General features: G+C 39.2%; 1 protein-coding gene across 1 annotated transcript in view; it reads left to right on the top strand.

The window, feature by feature from the left end:
• LOC114049519 (piggyBac transposable element-derived protein 5-like) overlaps positions 1–20,179 on the top strand; it is a 168,142-nt gene that overhangs the window by 133,004 nt on the left and 14,959 nt on the right. Inside the window, exons 4-5 of the mRNA XM_027870755.1 lie at positions 8,852–9,032; positions 15,837–16,034. Of these exons, the coding sequence (XP_027726556.1) occupies positions 8,852–9,032; positions 15,837–16,034 (379 nt within the window). The remainder of the gene's footprint in view (positions 1–8,851; positions 9,033–15,836; positions 16,035–20,179) is intronic.

A 20,179-nucleotide genomic window follows, 5' to 3' on the forward strand; every position in this document is an offset into this window, starting at 1 on the left:
GGAAATGGCAGGGTCAAGGGAAGGCTATTAGAAAAATGTGTGTGTGTCTGTATGTTTGTGTTTTTTTAAGATAAGGAAGATGTGAACATATTTTCAGAAAGAGGCAAAGGAGACAGTAGATAGGGAAGTGTTCATTATAAGTATCCAGGACAGTATGGAATTCATGGCACAAGTGGAGAAGTAAGCCTTGACAAGGGGATGAACCACCTCATTTCCTGAGACTAGATAGAAGGGGAAAAGAATAGGTGTGGATACACAGAGATTTTCATGTGTAAAGGAAGAGCAGGGAGAGAATTCACCATGGAGGATATCAGTCCTGTCAATGAAATAAGAGATGAGATCATCTGCTGAGGAATGGAGTAGAATTGGGAGCTTAAGAAGGGGCTCGAAAGAGAAACGGTGAGCAGTATGAGGGGGAGCCAATTTGAGAAGAATAAACAGATTTCCATGCAGTGATGAGAACCCATTTGCTATTAGATAATAGGAATTTGTAGTGAACTTGGCCCTTAGGATTTTCTGACTTCTTAGGAGTAAGAGCAGAGAATAGATATTATGGATGACCAAGGATTGAGCTTTTAGCAGGGCATGAAGAGCAAAAAAACAAAAGATGAAAAAATGGAAAACAGTGCCTTTTCTGGTTAATTCTAGTTTTGAGACTGAAGGAAAGTGAGGCCAGAGCAAGGTTGATAGACTGAGAGAATTGAGAGTGATTATGGTTCCCAGGGTTGTGGTGAGGACGAAGAGCGGGTTTAGGCGGCGTGTTGCAATGAGAGAAAATGAAAGAGGAGATTGTGGAAAGGGAATTGCAGAGTTCAAGATCTTGGAAGCAGCACAGTTTTGGCTGATAATAAAGTATGATTATTCTCATGGGATGTTGAAGTAGAGTGAAGATGGAGGTCATGGGACTTGAGGAGGTTGATGAACTTGGAGACCAGGGCATTCCAAAAGTCATCAACATTAATTACCAAAGAAGAGAGTACAGTACAGGTTGAGGGAGACAGGAAGACTGAACTAGGTACTGAACTCTGAGAAAATTGAGAGAGTGATCTGTAGGCCAATAGATGGTCTTTACAAGGAGTAGTACAGACTGATATAAAGAGATACTGTGAACTTTGAAAGAGGAAAGATTGATGAGTGGAATGTGAGAGTTAGAAGGTCAGCAGCTTGGAGCAGGGTGCAAAGAGCATGCTGATTTCTCCTCCTATGCCCTGTAGGGAACAGGGTTGTGGGTGGGGAGGGAGACAGAAGGTTCAGCCAGCACTGGAGTGCAGGAGATAGTATCTTCTGTATCACAAATCTACAGCTAAAAGGAACTTTTATTTTTTTTCCAAAATGTTTTATTAATTTATTTTGAATTATCAACAATCACTTCCATAAGCTTTTGAGTTTTAAATTTTTCTCCCCCTCCCTCCCTACCTCCCTCCCCAAGATGGCAGGCAATGTAATATAGGCTATCCATATACATTCCTATTAAATATATTTTCACATTAGTGATGTTGTCAGTAAGAATTAGAACTAATAGGAGGAACCATCAGAAAGAGGAAACAAAACACAACAGAAGAAAAAAAGCGCAAATAGTATGCTTCAATCTACATTCAAACTTCATAGTTCTTTCTTTGGATGTGGATAGCATTTTCCATCATGAGGCTTTCGGAGATGTCTTAGATCCTTGTATTGCTGAGAGGGGTTAAGTCTACCCTGAGATCATGTGAATTCAATGTAAACAAATCTTTATTAAACACCTGACATGTGTTCAGCCCTTACTTAGGGCTTGGAAGAAAGAGCTTCTTTTTTTCCCCAATTAATTAAGAAATTAATTTTTCATTTTCAACATTCACTTTTACAAGATTTTGAGTTCTAATTTCCCCCCCTCCTGCCCACCCATATAGGCGCTATATATATATATATATGTATGTATGTATGTGTATATATATGTACACAATCATATTAAACATATTTCCACGGTAGTCATGTTGTAAAAGAAGAATCAGAACAGAAGGGGAAAAACCACAAGAAAGACAAAAAAGAGAGAAAATGGTATGCTTCTATCTGAATTCAGATTCCATAGTTCTTTCTCTGGATGGGGATAGCATTTTCCATCATGAGTCTTTTGGAATTGTCTTAGATCATTGCAGTGCTGAGAAGAGTTAAGTCTATCAAAATTGATCGTCACACAGTGTTGCTGTTAGTATGTACAATGTTCTCCTGGAAGAAAGAGCTTCTTAACCATAAGATGTTGGAATAGGCTGCTCTAATTATCCTTAAAAAAGAGAGAAGGTTATCCTCTATCCCAGATGGTTTAGATATCCCTTTAAAAGCAGAGGGATGGACCCAATGATCCCTCCCCCAACCCTCAGACATTTTATTTCTTTTCTTTTTAGTACTATTGTTAGATTTGTTCCTGAAAATTAATTTTTTTCTTAATAGGCATTTAGAATCGATGGCTTTAAATGCTCAGATTTTAATCAAGTTAGCTAAATTAGGGAATGAGGAGGGGGACACTCTTGCATGCAGTTGTTAAATACAGCTGACACAGGGACGTTTCTGTGTAAGCAGCAAAGGCAGAAGATAATGGTAGATGAGTTCATGGGTTATCTTATCTGGAAACTCACTTATCTCAATATTGAGCCAGCGAGTGGTGGCAAAGAACTGGAAATTGCAGGTATGCCTGTCAATTGAGGAATGGCTAAGCAAACTGTGGGTATATGTTCATGATGGAATATTACTCTGTTGTAAAAAATGATGAGCTCAGTGATTTTAGAAAAGTATGGAGAGACCTCCATGAAATAATGAAGAGTGAAATGAGCAGAACCAAGAAAACACTGTATACAGTAATAGCAGTATTGTTTTAAGAACAAATTTGAGCAACCAAGTCATTCTGACTATTATAAATACCCAAATTAATCTCAAAAATCTATGAAGGAAGATGTTGTTTGAATCCAGAAAGCAATATTGCTATGGTGTAGCAAATGATGAGCTGGTTGGTTTAGAGAAACATGGAAAGACTTGGACTTATGAAGGAAGGTGCCATCCACCTTCAGAGAAACAGGTGATAGGAGGAAATGAGCATAGTATGGTCTTACATATATGTGTATGAGTGTATATGTGTATGTTTATAGATATCTATGTATATGTGTGTGTTTTGTGTGTATATATATGTATGTGTGTGTGTGTGTGTGTATCCATGCTTAATTGTAGCCTTCTTTTGGGAAGGGGGAGGAAGGGGAAAGATAAAGTAAAAAGTGCACAGCAGAGACCAAAGAAAACCAACAAGGAAGCAAAGAAAAGCTGGGCAGCTTTGAAAACAATGGATAGTATTTATTATATAGGTTTTCTTGAAATGGAAATTTATCATTTTATATTGAATCCTCTCTTATGGTTTGTTGTGTACCTGGCAATGTTTTTTATTTTATTTTCTCATTTTCTATTCAAGTGTAAAATAAATTACAAAAAAAAATAAATTCAATGAGACATTTGGGGAATAATTAAAAAAATATTGAACGAGTGGCATTGACCCCCTCTCCCTAAAACTTGACCACTCTATTGGAATTAGTTTCAATGCCTTTTAAGTCTTGGGGAGCACAGAGAAGGAAGAAAGTTATTTTTGATATATGGCTTTCATGAATGCCTTCTGACTAGAGTTTTGGAGAATTGCACGAAGAGCTTGTCATCTGAAACTGGGATTTCCCCATATTCCAATTACTTGTCTAATTACTTTGATAAATGCTTAAAGGTCCCCCCTAAGAGAGGGAGCAGTAGAATAGGGTAATTCTTTAATCTTTCTTAATAAATCTGATGTTTATAGATAGCTTTAAGTGCTTTCCTCACAATTATTCAGTTGAGTAGGCAGTGCAAGTGTAATTAACTTCACTTTATAGGTGAGAATTGGAAGCTCAAGGAAGTAAATGGCTCCCCCATGATCAAATAGCTAATATTAGAGCCAGGTTTCAAACCTGTATCTCCTGACTCCAGGTCTCAGTGCCATATGCTGCTTTTTGGAGAAAGTTTCCATTGATTTAAATTAAATAAAGGCAGTTTTACCATATGAGGTCAGTTCTTTAATCTGTTCAGGGAATTTGGGTATCATTTAGTAAGTTACTGTTGGTGAAGTCTCTAGGAGAGGTCAGCTACTATGTACCCTTCACGAGAGGAATCATGCTGTGGAAGAAGGTTGTCCTTTGTGACCAAGTATATAGTTTGGGAGGGTCACACAAGGAGTGGTGAAAGAAGGAGCACCTCTGTAACTAGATATATCAGATCAGCCTGTTGATCACAGAATCTCAATTTTGGAAGGGACATAAGTCATGTAATTCAATCAATACCTAAATCAAAATCCCCTGACAAATGGTTCACCTTACTTTTAAGACCTCCCTTCAGGAAGGGGCAAACCAGTTACCCCCAAGGCAGCCCCATCTCCTTAAGAAATCACTAATTGTTAGGAAATTTTGTCTTACATTGAGCCCCAAATTTTCCCCTTCAAAATTTCCCCCATTGCTCCTAGCTTCATCCTTGAGGGCAAAATGGAGCAAATTCTTTCCTTGTCATATTGGCAGGAGCACTGGATTTGACAACAGAAGAGATCTGGGTCTGAATTCTGCCTCTGATATTCATTGTGAACATGAGCAAGGCACTTAAATCCCCTTAAGCCTAAGGTTTTTCATGTTTAACATGGAGATAATGATACTTACAGTATCACAGGTGTGTTGTAAGAATCAAGTGAAATACCATGTAAAGCATTTTTGCAGACTTTAATGTGCTGTAGAAATGTGAACTATAATTATCAATCCCTCTTCGACATGAAAGCCTTTTGAATACTAGAAGATAGCTGTTATGTTCCTTTCAAGTCTTTTATTCTCCAGGCTAAACATCAATCATTCCTTCCATTGATCCTTGTATAGTATGATTTTTTAGTCCCATCACCGTCCTGGTCTTCCTCCACTAAATGTTGTACAGATTGTCAATGCTCTTCCTAAAGTGGCACTCCGAAATTAATCCAACATTGCAGACGTCTAACAGGCCAAACTACGCTGGACCTATGATAACTCTTATTCTGGCTACTATAGCTCATTGAACACAACCTCAGACTATGTTTATTTTTCAGCTATGATGTCATGCTATCTTTTTAAATGTTTATTAACATATTTATGCTTTTTTATATGACAATTATTTCCCTATAGAGCCTCTCTACCTTTCCCATGAATCATCCTTTGTTGCAAAAAAAAAAGTCAAGCAAAACTAAACGGCAGCTATGCATGGCATGATCTACCATATTTGACATCTGCAGTCATTTGACATTTGGAACTGATATTGATGATTGCATTTATTCTGAGTTCTGCTGCTTTTTTGTTTTTTTTTAAATCACATTATTGTAGTCCTATATATTCTCTGCCTTACTTCATTCTGTGTCAAGTAATACAAATCTTTTCATGGTTTTCTATCATTTCTTGTGGCACTATAATATTCCATTACATCCACATAGAACAATTTGTTCATCTATTTCCTATCTAATGGACACTCACTTTTTTCTATTTTTGCTTTTTGTTACCACAAAAAAGCACTTCCATTAATATTTTAATAACTTTCTTTTTGTTTGAATTCCTAGTGCTGGGATTTTGGGGTCAAAAATATGAAAAGTTTAATAACTTTTTTGTTATCATTCCAAATTGTTTTTCAGAACACTTGGGCTAATTCACAGATTCAGGCAGCTGTTGGTGAAGTGGCTTGAGTGATGGGCCTGGAGTCAGGAAGACTTGAGTTAAAAATATGGCCTCAGACCCTCGCTAGCTGTGTGATCTTGGGCAAGTCACTTAACCTGTTTGCCTCAATTTTCTCAACTATAAAATGGAGATAATAACAGCACTTACTTTACAGGCTTCTTATGAGGACCAAATAAGATAATATTTGCAAAGTGCTTAAGCACAGTGCCTGGTACATAGTAGGCATTATATAAATATATATATGAATTTATATATAATTATATAAATATATAAATTATATAAATACTTATTTCCTTTCCCTTCACATCCAAAGTATTCCAATGGCTTTCAAATTAATAAAAGTCCCCCCAAAAATGCTTAACCAGGAACAACAGATATATGTATTGAAAAGCTGTGACTCAACAGGTGTCATAACTAAGAAATTTAACAGGAGAATTATTTGATTGTTAAATATGTAGTTGAAAGCTTCTCTCTTTGTATTTGTTTTTGTAATTAAATAGGTCAGGGATAGATAGTGAATGTTCTCTCAGTTTAGGATCAGAAATTGCTTGCTGTTCATACCAGAATAAGTTGAACCAGAACAAAGCACCCAAAGGCATCATTCCATATTTTCCTACTTCATCTCTTTTATTCCTTCCTTCCTTTATCTTATCCTTCCTTCTTTCCATCCTTCTAACCCTCTTTCCTTCCTCCCATACTTCTTTCATTTTCCCCTCCTTCATTCTTTTTTCTTCCTTTTTTCCTCCAATTTTCCTTCTCTTCTTCCATCTGTCTTTCCTCTTTCCTTCCATCCTTCCTTGTTTCCTTCCTTTCATCCTTCTTTCCTTCCTTCTTTCTCTCTTTACTTCCTTCCTCTCTGCCTTCCTTTGTCCTTCTGCAAAAGGGAAGTAGTGACCCAAATACAAGAATATAGAATTGGAGGTTGGGAGGAACCTTAAGCAATCTGTAAGTACCACCCCATTATTTTGCAGTTGAGGAGACTGAGGGACCAAGGTCAAATAGCTCTTCAGAATTAACTCATGACTCCTATGAAGAAATATTTGGGCTGGCCATACTCAACATATTTTTCAATAACCAATTCATTATTGCCAAATTACTGTAATCACAAATGTATTTTGTCTGAGAGCCAGGGAAATTCCATGGGACTCTTTCTATGTTAATTTTATATTTGCTTGGATGATGCCAGTCTTTGAAATGTTAACTTACCTTTCTTTTGTTTCAACCATTTGCTCCTTACCAGCTTCTCAGACCTCTGGGTTCATGACACCAAAGCTCTTTTTTCCCCCAGGATGAACCTGAAGCTTGGAAAGTTTCACTGCAAAAGTTTATAGAGATATAGGAACCACCATAGTGGATCAGACTCATATTCCATTCTCCTAAGCAACACAGAACAATGGGAAATGCCATGGGTGAACATGGATAGCCTATTTTATGGATGCTTTAAAGGTTAAGTTTTTTCAGCCCTCTTAGCCATTTATAGCTCTATCATGAATCCATCCAAACCCTGTAAAATTCCATTTCTAAGTTCCTTTCAGGACCATCTTTTGTAATGGAGTCTATAAGTTTATTGCCCCCTGTGTGAAATAATGCAATACTTCCTTTTATTTTTCCTAAAATTACCTTATACAAGTTTTAAAGTGTATCCCCCTTCCCCAAATCTTAGTATTTCAGAATTAAGTGAATGAGTCCCTATCGACCTTTTCCACATTAGTCACTGTTTTATAGATTTCATTCATATTCCGCCCAGCTTTTTATGACAATATCTCCCAACTGTATTGTGTTTTAAGGTTTACAAAGAACTTACCTAACTCGATAATAAAACAAACGATAAGTGGTGCAAGTATTCGTGTTTCCATTTTTTAGATGAGAGAACTAAAACTCAGATAAGTCTCCTTGAGTTAGGAAGTCAGGTGAATTGGGGCCACTTAGGTGATGTAGCAGATTGAGGCCTGGACCTGGAATCAGGAAGACCTAGTTCAAATCTAGACCTCAGAAACATATGACTGTGAACAAGTCGTTTAATTTCTGTCTGCCTCAATTTCCTCATCTATAAAATGGGAATTATAATAGAACCTACCTCCTAGGATTGTTTTGAGGGTACAATCAGATAATATTTGTAAAATGCTTTGCAAACCTTAAAATGATGTATAAATGCTAGTTATTATTATCATTTGACATTTTTTCCCATGGTCATATAATTACTAAGTGACTAAAATGGGACTCAAACCCAGGTCTCTCCTTACTTCAAAATTAGTATCCTTTCTACTATAACATTCTGCCTTTCTGGTACAGAGTCAGAATTTGAGGATTCATAGAGCCTAGACCTACTTTTTGCTCTTCTAGAGGTTTAGCTTTGCTGCAATTAGATATGAGGAGATGAGATGTTTCTGTCCTGAAAGACCACAGGAATGGACTTGCCCATGGGAAACCTTGCTTTCTTCAGGACTATAGAAGTACTGTACTTGCTGTAATCAATCATTCATAAGTACTTTGCCTTTTCCTCAGAACATCCCAAAAATCTACACCGCCCCCATCTGTTACGCCTCAGTGCTTGCACTTTGTATGCCTCCATTATCTTGTCTACTTGTATACCTCCACTAATTTCTTACCTTTGCACATATCCATTCATCTGTGTAAGACCCTTGTTTGATTTCTTTCCTTCAGAATGTAAAATTGTTAAGCCTTACAGTGTTGCCTAAAAATCTCCACAGAATTTCTTAACGTAAGAGGCTCTTCCCTAATGATCTCAGCCATAAGTAATATTGGCTATGCCCTGATTAAGCTGGAAATTACCATGCTGTGGATTAATTCTTCAATACTAGCTTTTCCTGTGTCTTTCTAAAGTGAACAAGTATACTCTGAGTCCTGGACTGCCTGGGCTGAGTAGCAGGGGTGATGCCCAGACTGTCTACAAGATCAGTTTTTTGTTGATAACATGCCTACATGAGATATGCCAAGAGACGGTGAGGAGAGGAGGAGACTGAGCCTCAGGGGATAACTCACCCAAGGTCATAGTTCACTTGGTAGTAGGTTCAGAACCAGCAACCCAGGCTTCTTGTTACCTAATCGCTGTCTTAGGCTGTTGGGATTAAGCTGACTTTATCTCTTTTTCTTTGTGTGTTTCTCTCTTGAAGATTTATGTGCACCTGAAAGAAGGCGGTGGTGCAGACGGACTGGACACTCTAAAGAACAAGCCCCAGCTCCACAGCATGGTGGCCAAGAGCCTCTGTAGGAATGCAGCGGGCAAGAACTATATCATCTTCACAGGGCCCAGCATCACCAGCCTGCCCCTTTTTGAAGAGTTTGAGAAACAAGGTTTGTGGTGGTACGACGTGCTCCTGCTGTGGATTTGCTCTGAGAGCAATTGCTTAGAAATTATTAAGTGGAATCTCTGGGAAGAGAGGTGGTCAGAGGTGCAAATGCCCCCCAGATGATAAAAATTTTAGTATTAGAAGCCACCTTCAAGATCATGTGGATAATCAGCTCTACCCAAGGTTCTAGTATGATTTCTCCATGTGTGTTCTGTTCTTGGCAACTGACCACCAAAGAATTGTCCTCTAGGAATAGTTGGTTGTTGTTGGGGTTTTTTTTGTCTTTTGTATTTTTTACAATCACAGTTCTTTTCTTAGCCTTTGGGCAAATGCCCATGAGCTTCCACCTGGCTGCAATGATGATCCCTCCCAATATAGAAGGCACTGTGTTACTACACAGAGGAATGCAGTTTAGCTCAGGAATCAATGAAACTGGCATCACAAAAGTTTGGGAAGATGGTGGCTCTTTTCCATTACTGCAGTGGATGAGAAAAGTGCTGTTATGGCTGTTGGGGCTAAGGGGAGAGGAGAGTACTAATACTGCAAGGAGCTCCATGGACAGCTGGGGAATCTGATGATATTCTAAAGTTGGTCCCACATTTCGGGATCACAGCTGGTCCATTCCATCATCATCCAAGGAATCTCCCTTCATCCCATAGCAGCTACTAGAATGAGAGGCATAGTAGGAATAAGGATAGACAAGGGTAAGGACTTGACTTGTGATTTCATTGCTATAAAAACTTCCAAGGTGAGGAAACTCACCCCATCCCTGCATGTCTCCATATCCTTTGCAACCCACAGTCTTAGAGAGTTGCTTAGAGCATTAGTGATTAGAATAAGTGGTTAGGTCAGGGTCACACAACTAGTATATGTCAGAGGCAGGACTTACTTAAATCTAGATTAGCTCTCTACTATCCCATGTCACTTCTGTCAGGAACAATGACTGTGCAGAAAAGTCTTGAAACTGTTCTAGAGACCTGGCCTTGCAAACCCCAAATTATTCTCTTATGCAGAATTTCACATAAATTACAACCTCAATAGAAGGGCATTGGAAGGCAGGAGTTGGGGGGAGTGTCAAGAGTAAAAGAAACCACACAGAGTTTTGAGAGGGATCTAAAAAGGGAAAAGTTTGAGAACCTCTGAGTTAATGCAAACTGATGAACTGTCCTTTGAAAATATCCACTTGGTTTAGATCCTGAATGGAGAGAGCATCTCTTGTTCTGTGGGAGGTGAATGAAAGCAGAGGTTTGCCACCCCCTTGCCCACATGCACAAAGTATGCTTGGAAAGTGGGGAGATCAGCAGCTGAGACTCCTTTTAGCTCACTTTGATCTAGCACTGTGCATTTATAAAGCATATCTACATGTGTTTGCTTCCCACAACAACCTTCTGAGGGAGGTAGTGTAAGTATTATTTCCTTTTTAGATTTGAGGAAATTGAGGCACCAAGAATGACTTCCTCAAGGACACCTATGTAGAAGTGAGGCCTGAACCCAGGTTTTTTAACTGGTCATCTAGGGTTTTTCCCACTATGCCCCGAGGCCACCTTCCCCCTTCCTGTTTTCCATCCCATCTTGCAAGAGCTAGATTCCAATTCTATATTTATTTTGTCAGCTCCTCAAAAATATTATTTTATCAATGTAGTTACTTGACATGATGTCAACCTTTGTTATTTTATTAGACAATCCATAAGTTGCAATGTCCAAAAGAATTCATTACCTGGATGCTAAGCTTCTGATGATGTCTCTCAGGCCTTAGCTAGGCTGGTCCTTGTCAATATAGGCTTGCAGATCAACACAGAAACATAGGTTTAGGGTGAGAAGGAACTTTAGATATCAGTTAGTCTAGGGGTTCTTAAATTGGGGGTCCAAGAACTTATTTTTGTAATGCAGGTATCCCAAAAGTACAGTTTTAAGCTGTTGCTTCTAGACTGCACTAAGACTTTTGGGATGCCTTGTATTTCGATAACTGGATTTTAATTGGTTTCCTGTGTAATCTTATGTATTTTACTCAATGCATTTTTAAAAGCATTATTCTGAGAAGTCATCCTTAGGCTCTACCCGACTGCCAAAGGGGGGATCCATGACAGAAAAAAGGATAAGAACCCCTGATTTGGTCAAACTTCATTTTACAAATGAAGTAACTGAAACCCAGAGAAGTTACGAAATATGATCAAGGTCACCCAGGTACAAAGGAGAAGATCTATGGTTTAAACTTGAGTTCTTTAAGCCAGTGGGCCAGCATATCCAGGGCTTTTCTTGAAATACTGTTGTTTGCCAGAACTTTTATCAAACTTTTCTAACTTAGTAACATCTAAGAGAACAGAAATGTATATCGTATACGTCCTTTGCTAACACAAATATAGATTATCTGAAAGTATTGGGTTTTTTTAAAAGGTAAAGCTATCTTCCTTCTGATCACTTCCCATTACACCTCTTCTTTCACCAACTTCAACTATAGATTGGGAGCCAAATGTTATTTTTTGCTCACTCAGTTGGGTGATTCAACCTCAGGCTCCTTGCAGGGAAGGCCGAGTTGAGAGGTTATGAAAATGTCATCTTCTATGGGATAGTCATGAAATAGTCTTAGGATCCAATTTTCAAAGCAAAGCTGTCACAGATGCAAATGAGTGGACTGAATTGCAATGCAGCCACCAATCATCCAGAGGGCTCATGCCATAGTTGCCCTGGTTCTAGGAAGGAAAAGAAGTAGGAACTCTTACGTAGGATTATGGGCATATTGGGCTAAGTTTGCATCCTTGGCTCACACAGTAACCCAGAGGGCATGCTAAGTGGTACCTGATGTCCCAGCAGAATCATCTCTGCCTTCATGTGTGACATATGGTCCATATTTTTTATAAGTTTTAGTGGAAAGAATGCTGGATTTGAGGTGAAATGACCTAGGTTTTGAGTCCTGGTTTTATCATTTATAACCTATGTGAAATAAGTTAATAGGACTATTGGATCTATTGTCCAGCAATAGGCAGATAGGTGGCTCAGTGGAAAGAGTACCAGGCCTGGAGGCAGGAAGACTCAACTTCCTGAGCTCAAATCCAGACTCAGATACTTATTAGCTGTGTGACCCTGGGCAAGTCACTTCACCCTATTTGCCTCAGCTTCCTCATCTCTAAAATGAGCTGGAGAAGGAAATGGCAAACTGCTTCAGTATCTTTTTTTGTCAAGAAAAACCCAAATGGGGTCACAAAGAGTCAGACATAACTGAAAAAATACTGAACAATCATTGATTTAAAATCGGAAGGCTCCTAGAAGGCCATTTGGAACTCTCTGGGCCTCTGTTTCCTCATCTGTAAAATGAGGGTGTCATAGGATCTTAGATCCAGAGCAGGAAGGGATTCAGAGGCCATCTAATCTGATCTCCTCATTTTCCAGTTGCCAAAATTGAGGCCCAGGGAGGAAAGATTATTTGTCCAAAGTCACCTAGGTAGTGAGCTCCAGGAGTGAGATTTTCACTTGGCTCCTTTGACTCCTGGGCTGATGCTCTTTCCAGCATGCCAGACTGCTTCCGTGGTTAGATGGGATAACTTCCAAGCTCTAAATTGATGGTCCTGTAGTCTAATTTCAGTGGTTTAGGTGGGCTGCGTAGGGTTTCCTTCATTGAAACAAATTATAAGATTTAAAATCTGATGTTTCTAAGAGAAGGCTAGGAAGTAAGTAAGAATATCTTGGGCCTCTTTTGGGAAGACTGTTTTTCCCAAGACTGTTTGGCCCTTCACTGAGAAGTCATGCAGCTCTGTGTCCATTAGCCTCTGTGGCCTTGTGTGAGAGAAGAATGTCTACCTGAATGTTTTGTTCCTGCAGGGGTACAAACAGGACCCCTTTAAAGCAGGATGAGCCAACTTGTAGACACATCTGTCCATATCCACATAAAGGAATACAGAGATGAAGACAGACTCCGCTAGGCTTGGCTTTTGCCTTTCCTGTGGCGTGAGCATGAACGCTAGTTCCATCAATTTTTCAAATTGCTCCTAGCTTTGCAAGCTTCAGACAGGGAAACATTCCTCAATAGAGAAGAATAATAGACTGTCATCTCCTGGATGCTTTAAGTCATTTAAAAAGAAACAGGATTTTAACCGATATCATTTATCCCCTCCTTTTTATTCCCTCCTTTTAACAGATATTTTCCTACTAAAGGGGGAGGAAAAATGATTCTAGGTAAATTGCTCTGGCTGCTGTTATATATAAGGATGCATCCTGGATTCATTCCCACTCTGGGAGGCTTGGTAGGAACAGTTGAAGAGGTATGAACAATGATGATGCACTCATTCACTCTTACTTTTAGAAAACAGGCTCATTCATACCTCTTTCTCTGCTTTTATCAGATGCCTACTGCATCTGCCAACCTTGGTGGTGGAGTTGTGGGGGGGGGACTTATTAGTATAAGAATAAGAAAAAATTTTGGCCTCAAAAATAGTTGGGGTGAGGAAAGATTCCTGTGTGGGTATGTTTTTTTTTTATAACTTTTTGTTTTTTAAGTTACTGACCTGTCAGTTGATGGGCCTAAAATGATGATTCAATCTTTAGTAATCTTAAGGTGAAAATAGGGATATGATAATACAGAAGCCATTATTTACATATCACTTACCATGTGCCAGGCACTGTGCTAAATGCTTTACAATTATTATCACATTTGAGACAAGAGAAAACTTTCCCTAAATTCTAGCAGTGGGCCAATCTGAAGTCTCAGAGGAGAGGTTGTGGAGGAACAGGTAGAATCTGGAAACTTGTCTGGAGAATATAGGTTTAGTTTCATAACAATTGTATTCGATATTAGTCTCTCCATGAGACAAGTTGGTATTCTCCCCTTCTCACATTATGCATAATGTGGTATGCATAACATATACTGATTCACACAGCAAGCGATTATGAACAATGTGCAACCTTAGCTGCTAATTCCACTGTTTTTTTCTAATTACTTAAGTAAGCTCTTAATCAATACTTATCGAATTTAAATTAATTTTTAACAGAAAACCCACTTCTCTCATATTTATTTACTTATATTCCACTGTTACATCAAACTCCCCATGTCTAAAACCAACCTCATAATGAGGAGCCCTGCCCACTAGACTTTGCTGTTTCTGCGAATGGAACCAGCATTCTCTCAGGATTCCAGACTCACTTGGCTCTTAATTTTATTCTGTCTTGAACTGTTATTTAACTACTTCTTGTTAAAATGAGTCAGTCTGGTATAAGGGCTAGAGAGCTGGCCTCAGAGTCAGGAACAGCTAGATTTAAGTTGTATATCTGACTGACCTGGAGCGAGTACTTGAAACTCTCAGTGCTCCAGGCATGGAGCTGACCAGCACCAGAGAGGGACTTTCATTGGGGTGTCAACAATTAGTCCACAACACCCTTGAGAGCAGCCCAGACCAGATTAAAATGTAATTGGGAAATATTTAACAAAATAAATAAAAATTAGATGGAACATAGATAATATTAATGTGTAGTTTTCTAAGTCAGTATATGCCGGGGATCCTTATGTGTGGATTAGTGCCACCCTCCTTTCTACTTGAGTTTGACACAACTACTCTAAATCACTAAAATCATAGATCCAGTCCTTATCTGTCTGTTGAAGTGAATAGTTTCACATTTCTGACCCTTCAGACCCACTTCCATCTCTAAGGTTCTTTGACTAGGTATAAATCCTGTCTCAATAAAGCTATAAGTTCACTAAAGGACAGGAATTGTGTCTTTTGTCTCTGCTGTGTCCTCCTCAGTGCCCAGTGCAGTTCTCTGCAGATGATAACTTTACTTATAGAATTCTAAGTGTTCATTGAATGAATAGAATTCTATTTCCAGTGGACACCTTGATATCATCCATTGTCCCTCCTTCTACAATCACCCTATGCTGTCGTCTCTTTTTGTTTTTTCTTGCTGTTTCTATTGCTACCACCCTGGTCAAGACCCCCATCATTAATACCTGAATTCAGTTCAATAAGCATCTATTAAGCTCCTATATGTGCGATGCACTGAGTCTACCATGGGATTCAAAGAAAGGAACAAACACCCCCCACTATCAAAGAGCTTTCATTCTACACAACTATCGTATTGATCTCCTAACCTGTCTATCTGCCCCATTCTCTTCTCTCTCTTGTTCACTCTATGTGCTACTTCCAGATTTACTTAATCTGCCTAAAAATCATGATTTGCACATCTAATTCCTCCCACAATGCTTTACCTACTCTTTCCCAGGTTAAAAACAATCAATGGCTCCGACAGGAAAAAAAAAAAACCTGAATCACTTAGGCTGATATTCACAAAGAAGTGAAAGGACTTAAGTATTTATTAAGCATTTACTGTGTGGCAAGCTGTATGCTAACTAAGCTAATTAAGCACCTATATGTGTAATGTGCTGAGCTAGGCCTTGGATTCAAAGGCAGAAACAAAATATTAAGCACTTTACAATTATTTCATATGATCCTCACACCAATCCTGGAAGATTGGTGCTATTATGATCCCCATTTTATAGTTGAAGAAACTGAGGCAGATAAGTAACTTGCCCAGGATCAAACAGCTAAGAAGTATCTGAGGTTGGATTTGAATTCAGGTCTTCTGGATTCCAAGTCCAGTGTTCTATCCACTGTGTCCCCTAGCTATCTAAAATTATATTTGGAATTTGAAGACATAGATTCAAATCCTGGCTCTGCCAGTTTCTAACTAATTGGCCTTAGGCGAGTCACTTAGTTTTTCTGCGCCTCAGTTTCTTCATCTGTAAACTGATGTAAATTGTAATATACTATAGTGTATATAATGTGTATGTATTTTACAATTATTTTACTCCCCACCCACACAGAAATCTACTGCTGTGGACTGCTGAGCTCCCGAAAAAGTGACTGCACTGGCCTACCTCTGTCTATGTTAAATAATTCAGATGTTCCCCAGGCTCGAGGACAGTACCGAATAAAGATGAAAGGAAACATGTCTCTGATCTGCTGGTACAACAAAGGACCCTTCCGTTTTCTGACAAATGCCTATTCACCAGTTCAACAAGGTAAGGGGGATAAATCACCTCACTCTCCATAACTGGAGTAGAAGAAGGAGCCTAATGGAAGAAACGGAGAGTGGGGGAGATTTTGATGATCTGAGGGTAAACTCTTGACAAAGTGAATTTGGAAGCTTTTATAAGAGATACAGTTTCTGTAATCCTTTCAATCTCCCAGTTTGGGGTTCAAGAACGTCTGGTTGATGGAAATTTTAAATTAGGAGGTGTGGAAGACACTGGCTGAGAGGACAGAACGCATTCTCACTATGCTACCTCTTAAACTGCCAAGAAGGGAGAGGATGGTGGGTTTTTTTTTCCAGGTGAATTAACAATCCTCATTAAAATCTCCATGTTTCACATTGCTTCAGCATCTTGGCATCTGTGAAAATCTATCCTAATTTTAAAAACAATCACCACCCTCTGCTTTCCTACCCTTTCAGAAGTAAATACCTGCTTTGGGTTAAGGAGCAGTTTGAACCACTTCTCTGCTGGCTTCTCTTTGGGATTTAAAAAAAATCTACTCATACACAAAGGGATTCTTTAGGGAAAAGTCTGTTACTGTCAGGCCTTCCTACAGATCAAGTTTTATGAAGCTGCTCTAATGGAAAATGAAAAGGAACAGGACATGTGCAAAATTATTCACTTTTGTGTAGTAACCTGTCTTTGAATCCCAATGCATTGCACGTATAGCTGCAGCTAGGTGGTGCAGTAGATAGCGTGCCAGGCCTGGAGTCAGAAAGACTGAGCTTCCTGAGTTTAAATCTGGTCTTAGACACTTACCAACTGTGTGACCCTGGGCAAGTCACTTAACCCTGTTTGCCTCAGTTTCCTCATCTGTGAAATGAGCTGGAGAGGAAATGGCAAACCACTTCCAATATCTTTGCCAAGAAAACCCCAGATGGGGTCATGAAGAGTCAGATACAGCTAAACAGCATCATAAAGAAAATGCTTTAAGTTTTTTTTGTTCTGAATCTACTACTTTCCCACAGGCCAAGAAATGCTGTCAAGGAATATTTGCCTGGGTTTAGGCTTAAAATATATAGTACATCAATAATTTTTAAGCACCTACCATGTGCCAGGCACTGTGCTAAGCCCTAGAGATACAAAAAGAGGCAAGAGGTAGTCCCTGTCCTCAAGGAGCTTACAGTCTAGTGGGGGAGACAACATGCAAACAAACATATACGTTGCAAGCTTTATGCAAGATAAATAGGAAATAAGTAAAAGGGAAAGCATTGAAATTAAGAGGAGTTAGGAAAAGCTTCCAGTAGAAAATAGGATTTTAGTTGGGATTTTAATGCTTTCATTGTGTGTGTGTATGTGTGTGTGTGTGTGTGTGTGTGTGTGTGTGTATATGTATGTGTGTTTTCCTTAGCCATATTGTTGTATGTTGCTTTGCAGTGTAAGGTTGTATTGTATATTGCTTTACACTGCAAAGCAATGTAGTGACTGTGAATGTAGCTACGGGACAATAGGATTTTCCCCACTGGGGCTAAAATGGACCAGTCTAGCTGTACCATCCAAGCTTTATTATAGGTTCAGAGATTTAGAGCTTGCAGAGATCTTAAAGACCATCTAGTCCAGTCCTCCCATTTTACAAATACAAAAACTGAGTCCAAGGTAGGTGAGGTGACGGATCAGGCCTCTCCAAGACAGGAAGTAGCAGAGCCAGAATTTTTGGGGGTCCTTTGACCCCAAATTCGGCATGCTTTCTGTGCTACCAGTGGAATACTGAAAGGACTGTAGAGTCAACTCTCAAGAACAGTAGTCAGAGAAATTAGAGGAAATGTTGCCAATTAAAGGAGGGAGAGACAAGGATGTTTGCAACCATAGATGTGTCTACTGCCCGTGTAGCTTCAGCGCTTGGGAAGTTTATGGAGTTAGGGGCAGAGATGGCTAAACATGACAGTGAATGAAAATGAATGACATGACAGTGAAAGAAAAAATGAAAATATTGTAAATAACCATGGTTCCATTGAGAAAGAGAACCAAAACTGTGTCTCTGTGGCTACTGAAGAAAAACAGAGCTGAGACTAGAAAATAAAGTAGTGCTGTTCCCCCATGCCAGAAACAAGAAGATTGATGTGGAAAGAGGAAAAAGCTCATGGACTGGTTTTGAGCACGCTTGGATTCATGTGTGTTTGAGGGTTGGTGCCAAGGTGCACACAGACTTAATAAAGCAGTAATTTATTCTGGCAAAGTCCTGTATGTGTGCGCATGGTTGGTTATGAGTCATAAAATCCCAAACCCAAGAATCTCATTCAACTCTAAGAAGAATGACCAAGAATGACTAATTTCCAGCAGGAACCAAGATGAAAGAGTTGCAAGAGAGTATTCTCAGATGTAGACAAGTTATTAATGTGAATGTACCAAATGTGCTGCTGGCCAGCCCACCATTATTTTATGTGACGTTTTTGATGTAGATTGAGTCTACACAATACTAAAACAGAGAAAGAGGAAGGGTTCCTGATATAGATTGAGTCTACACAACACTAAAACAGAGAAAAAGGAAAGGCATAAGCATTTGTTAAACACCTCTGTACTACATGCTGACATGTGATCTCATTTGATCTTCACAATGAGATGTAGGTGCTATTATGATCCCCATTGTATGGTTGAGGAATCTGAAGCAGACACAGGTTAAATGACTTGCCCAGGGTCACAAAGCTATGAAGTGTCTAAGGCTGGATTTGAACTCAGTTCTTCCTGACTCCAGGCCCAGTGCTCTGCCCAATGCACCATGCTTCTTGACGAAAGCAACTAGATTATTTGTGCTAAAAACTAATCAATTTAACAGGAAAGAAAATGACCGTGTCAGTTTTGTAGAGTGTACACAAAACAATCCACTGTTTGAATTTTTCATCCTTCATCCCATTTGGGGTTTGTAACATGCTTTGGGTACACAGAGGCAGGAGGGTGTAGTGGCTACAGTGTTTGACTTGTATTCAGAAAGACTTCAGATCACCTCAGATACTTCCTGTCATCGTGAGACTGAAAAAGTCACTTAACTTCCCTGTATATCAAGCTACTCCCCAGGGCTGGGGAACCTGTGACTTGTGGCCTTCTAGATCCTCAAGTGCAGCCTTTCGACCGAATCCAAATTTTATAGAACAAATCCCTTTAAGACTTAATCTACAAAGTTTCATGGTACAGTGGAAGGAGCTGTGGCTCTGGAGTAACAGGGCCTGAGTTCAAATCCTGAATCTGATGCATATTACTTACTACCTGGGCCCCATTTTCCTCTTCTGCAAAAGGAGGGTTGGACCAGATGTCACTTGTGGTCCCTTCTGGCCTGAGATCTCAGGTCTTTAAAGAAGTGAATGAAGGCCATCTTCTTTGATAGAGCAAATCACAAATGCTTTGAGTATCAGGTGAAGGGAATTCCACCCTGGATAGCCAGAGATTGTAACCCAAGTCGTCTCCAGGTGGACAGGTCAAAATGGTTTTTTGCAAAGGAGGAGAGACATTTAAAAGGTAAGCTGGGACAGACAGAAGACTATCTCCTGACAAGCCCTGAATTAAAAAAAAAAGTCTAAAGGAAAAATCTAGAAATAGAAACTGCATAAGAGAAACCATGTGATCCAAGTGTACCAAACGAAGACGTAAAAAGGAACTCACTGTTGCTATGAACACCAGGAAGGAAATAAGTCCTCAGAGACCAAGCAGGAACTCAGAGAGATTTAAAAATAAATAAATGGAGCAGGAGCAGGTGAGGACAGTTTTTAACTTGATACTTAAAGGAAGAAAAAGCTGCGTTGGAATCTCTAAGTTCATGATATTTGTAGTGGTGGACAATTCTGTGAGATCATGTGGTGAAAATGCCCCCCAAATTAAGAATGTCAAAGAGGAAGAAATATTGGGTTTTTTTTTTTTTGAGGCGGTTGGGATTAAGTGACTTGCCCAGGGTCATACAGTTAAGTGTCTGATGTCATATTTGAACTCAGGTCCTCCTGACTTCAGGGTCAGTGCTGTATCCACTAAGCCACCTGGCTGCCCCTAAGAAGCATTAATTCTTATAGAAAGATAGAGTATTAGATCAGGAAGAACCTTAGAAGTTCTCTAGACCATCCAACTTATTTCAGAGTTAATAATATATAATATTTATATAGTAGTTTAAGATTTTCTGAGTGCTTTATAAATATAGTACAAATTTATAA

This window comes from Vombatus ursinus, unplaced genomic scaffold (assembly GCF_900497805.2).
Source record: "Vombatus ursinus unplaced genomic scaffold, bare-nosed wombat genome assembly UNPS02014798.1, whole genome shotgun sequence".
Lineage (NCBI taxonomy): Eukaryota > Metazoa > Chordata > Mammalia > Diprotodontia > Vombatidae > Vombatus > Vombatus ursinus.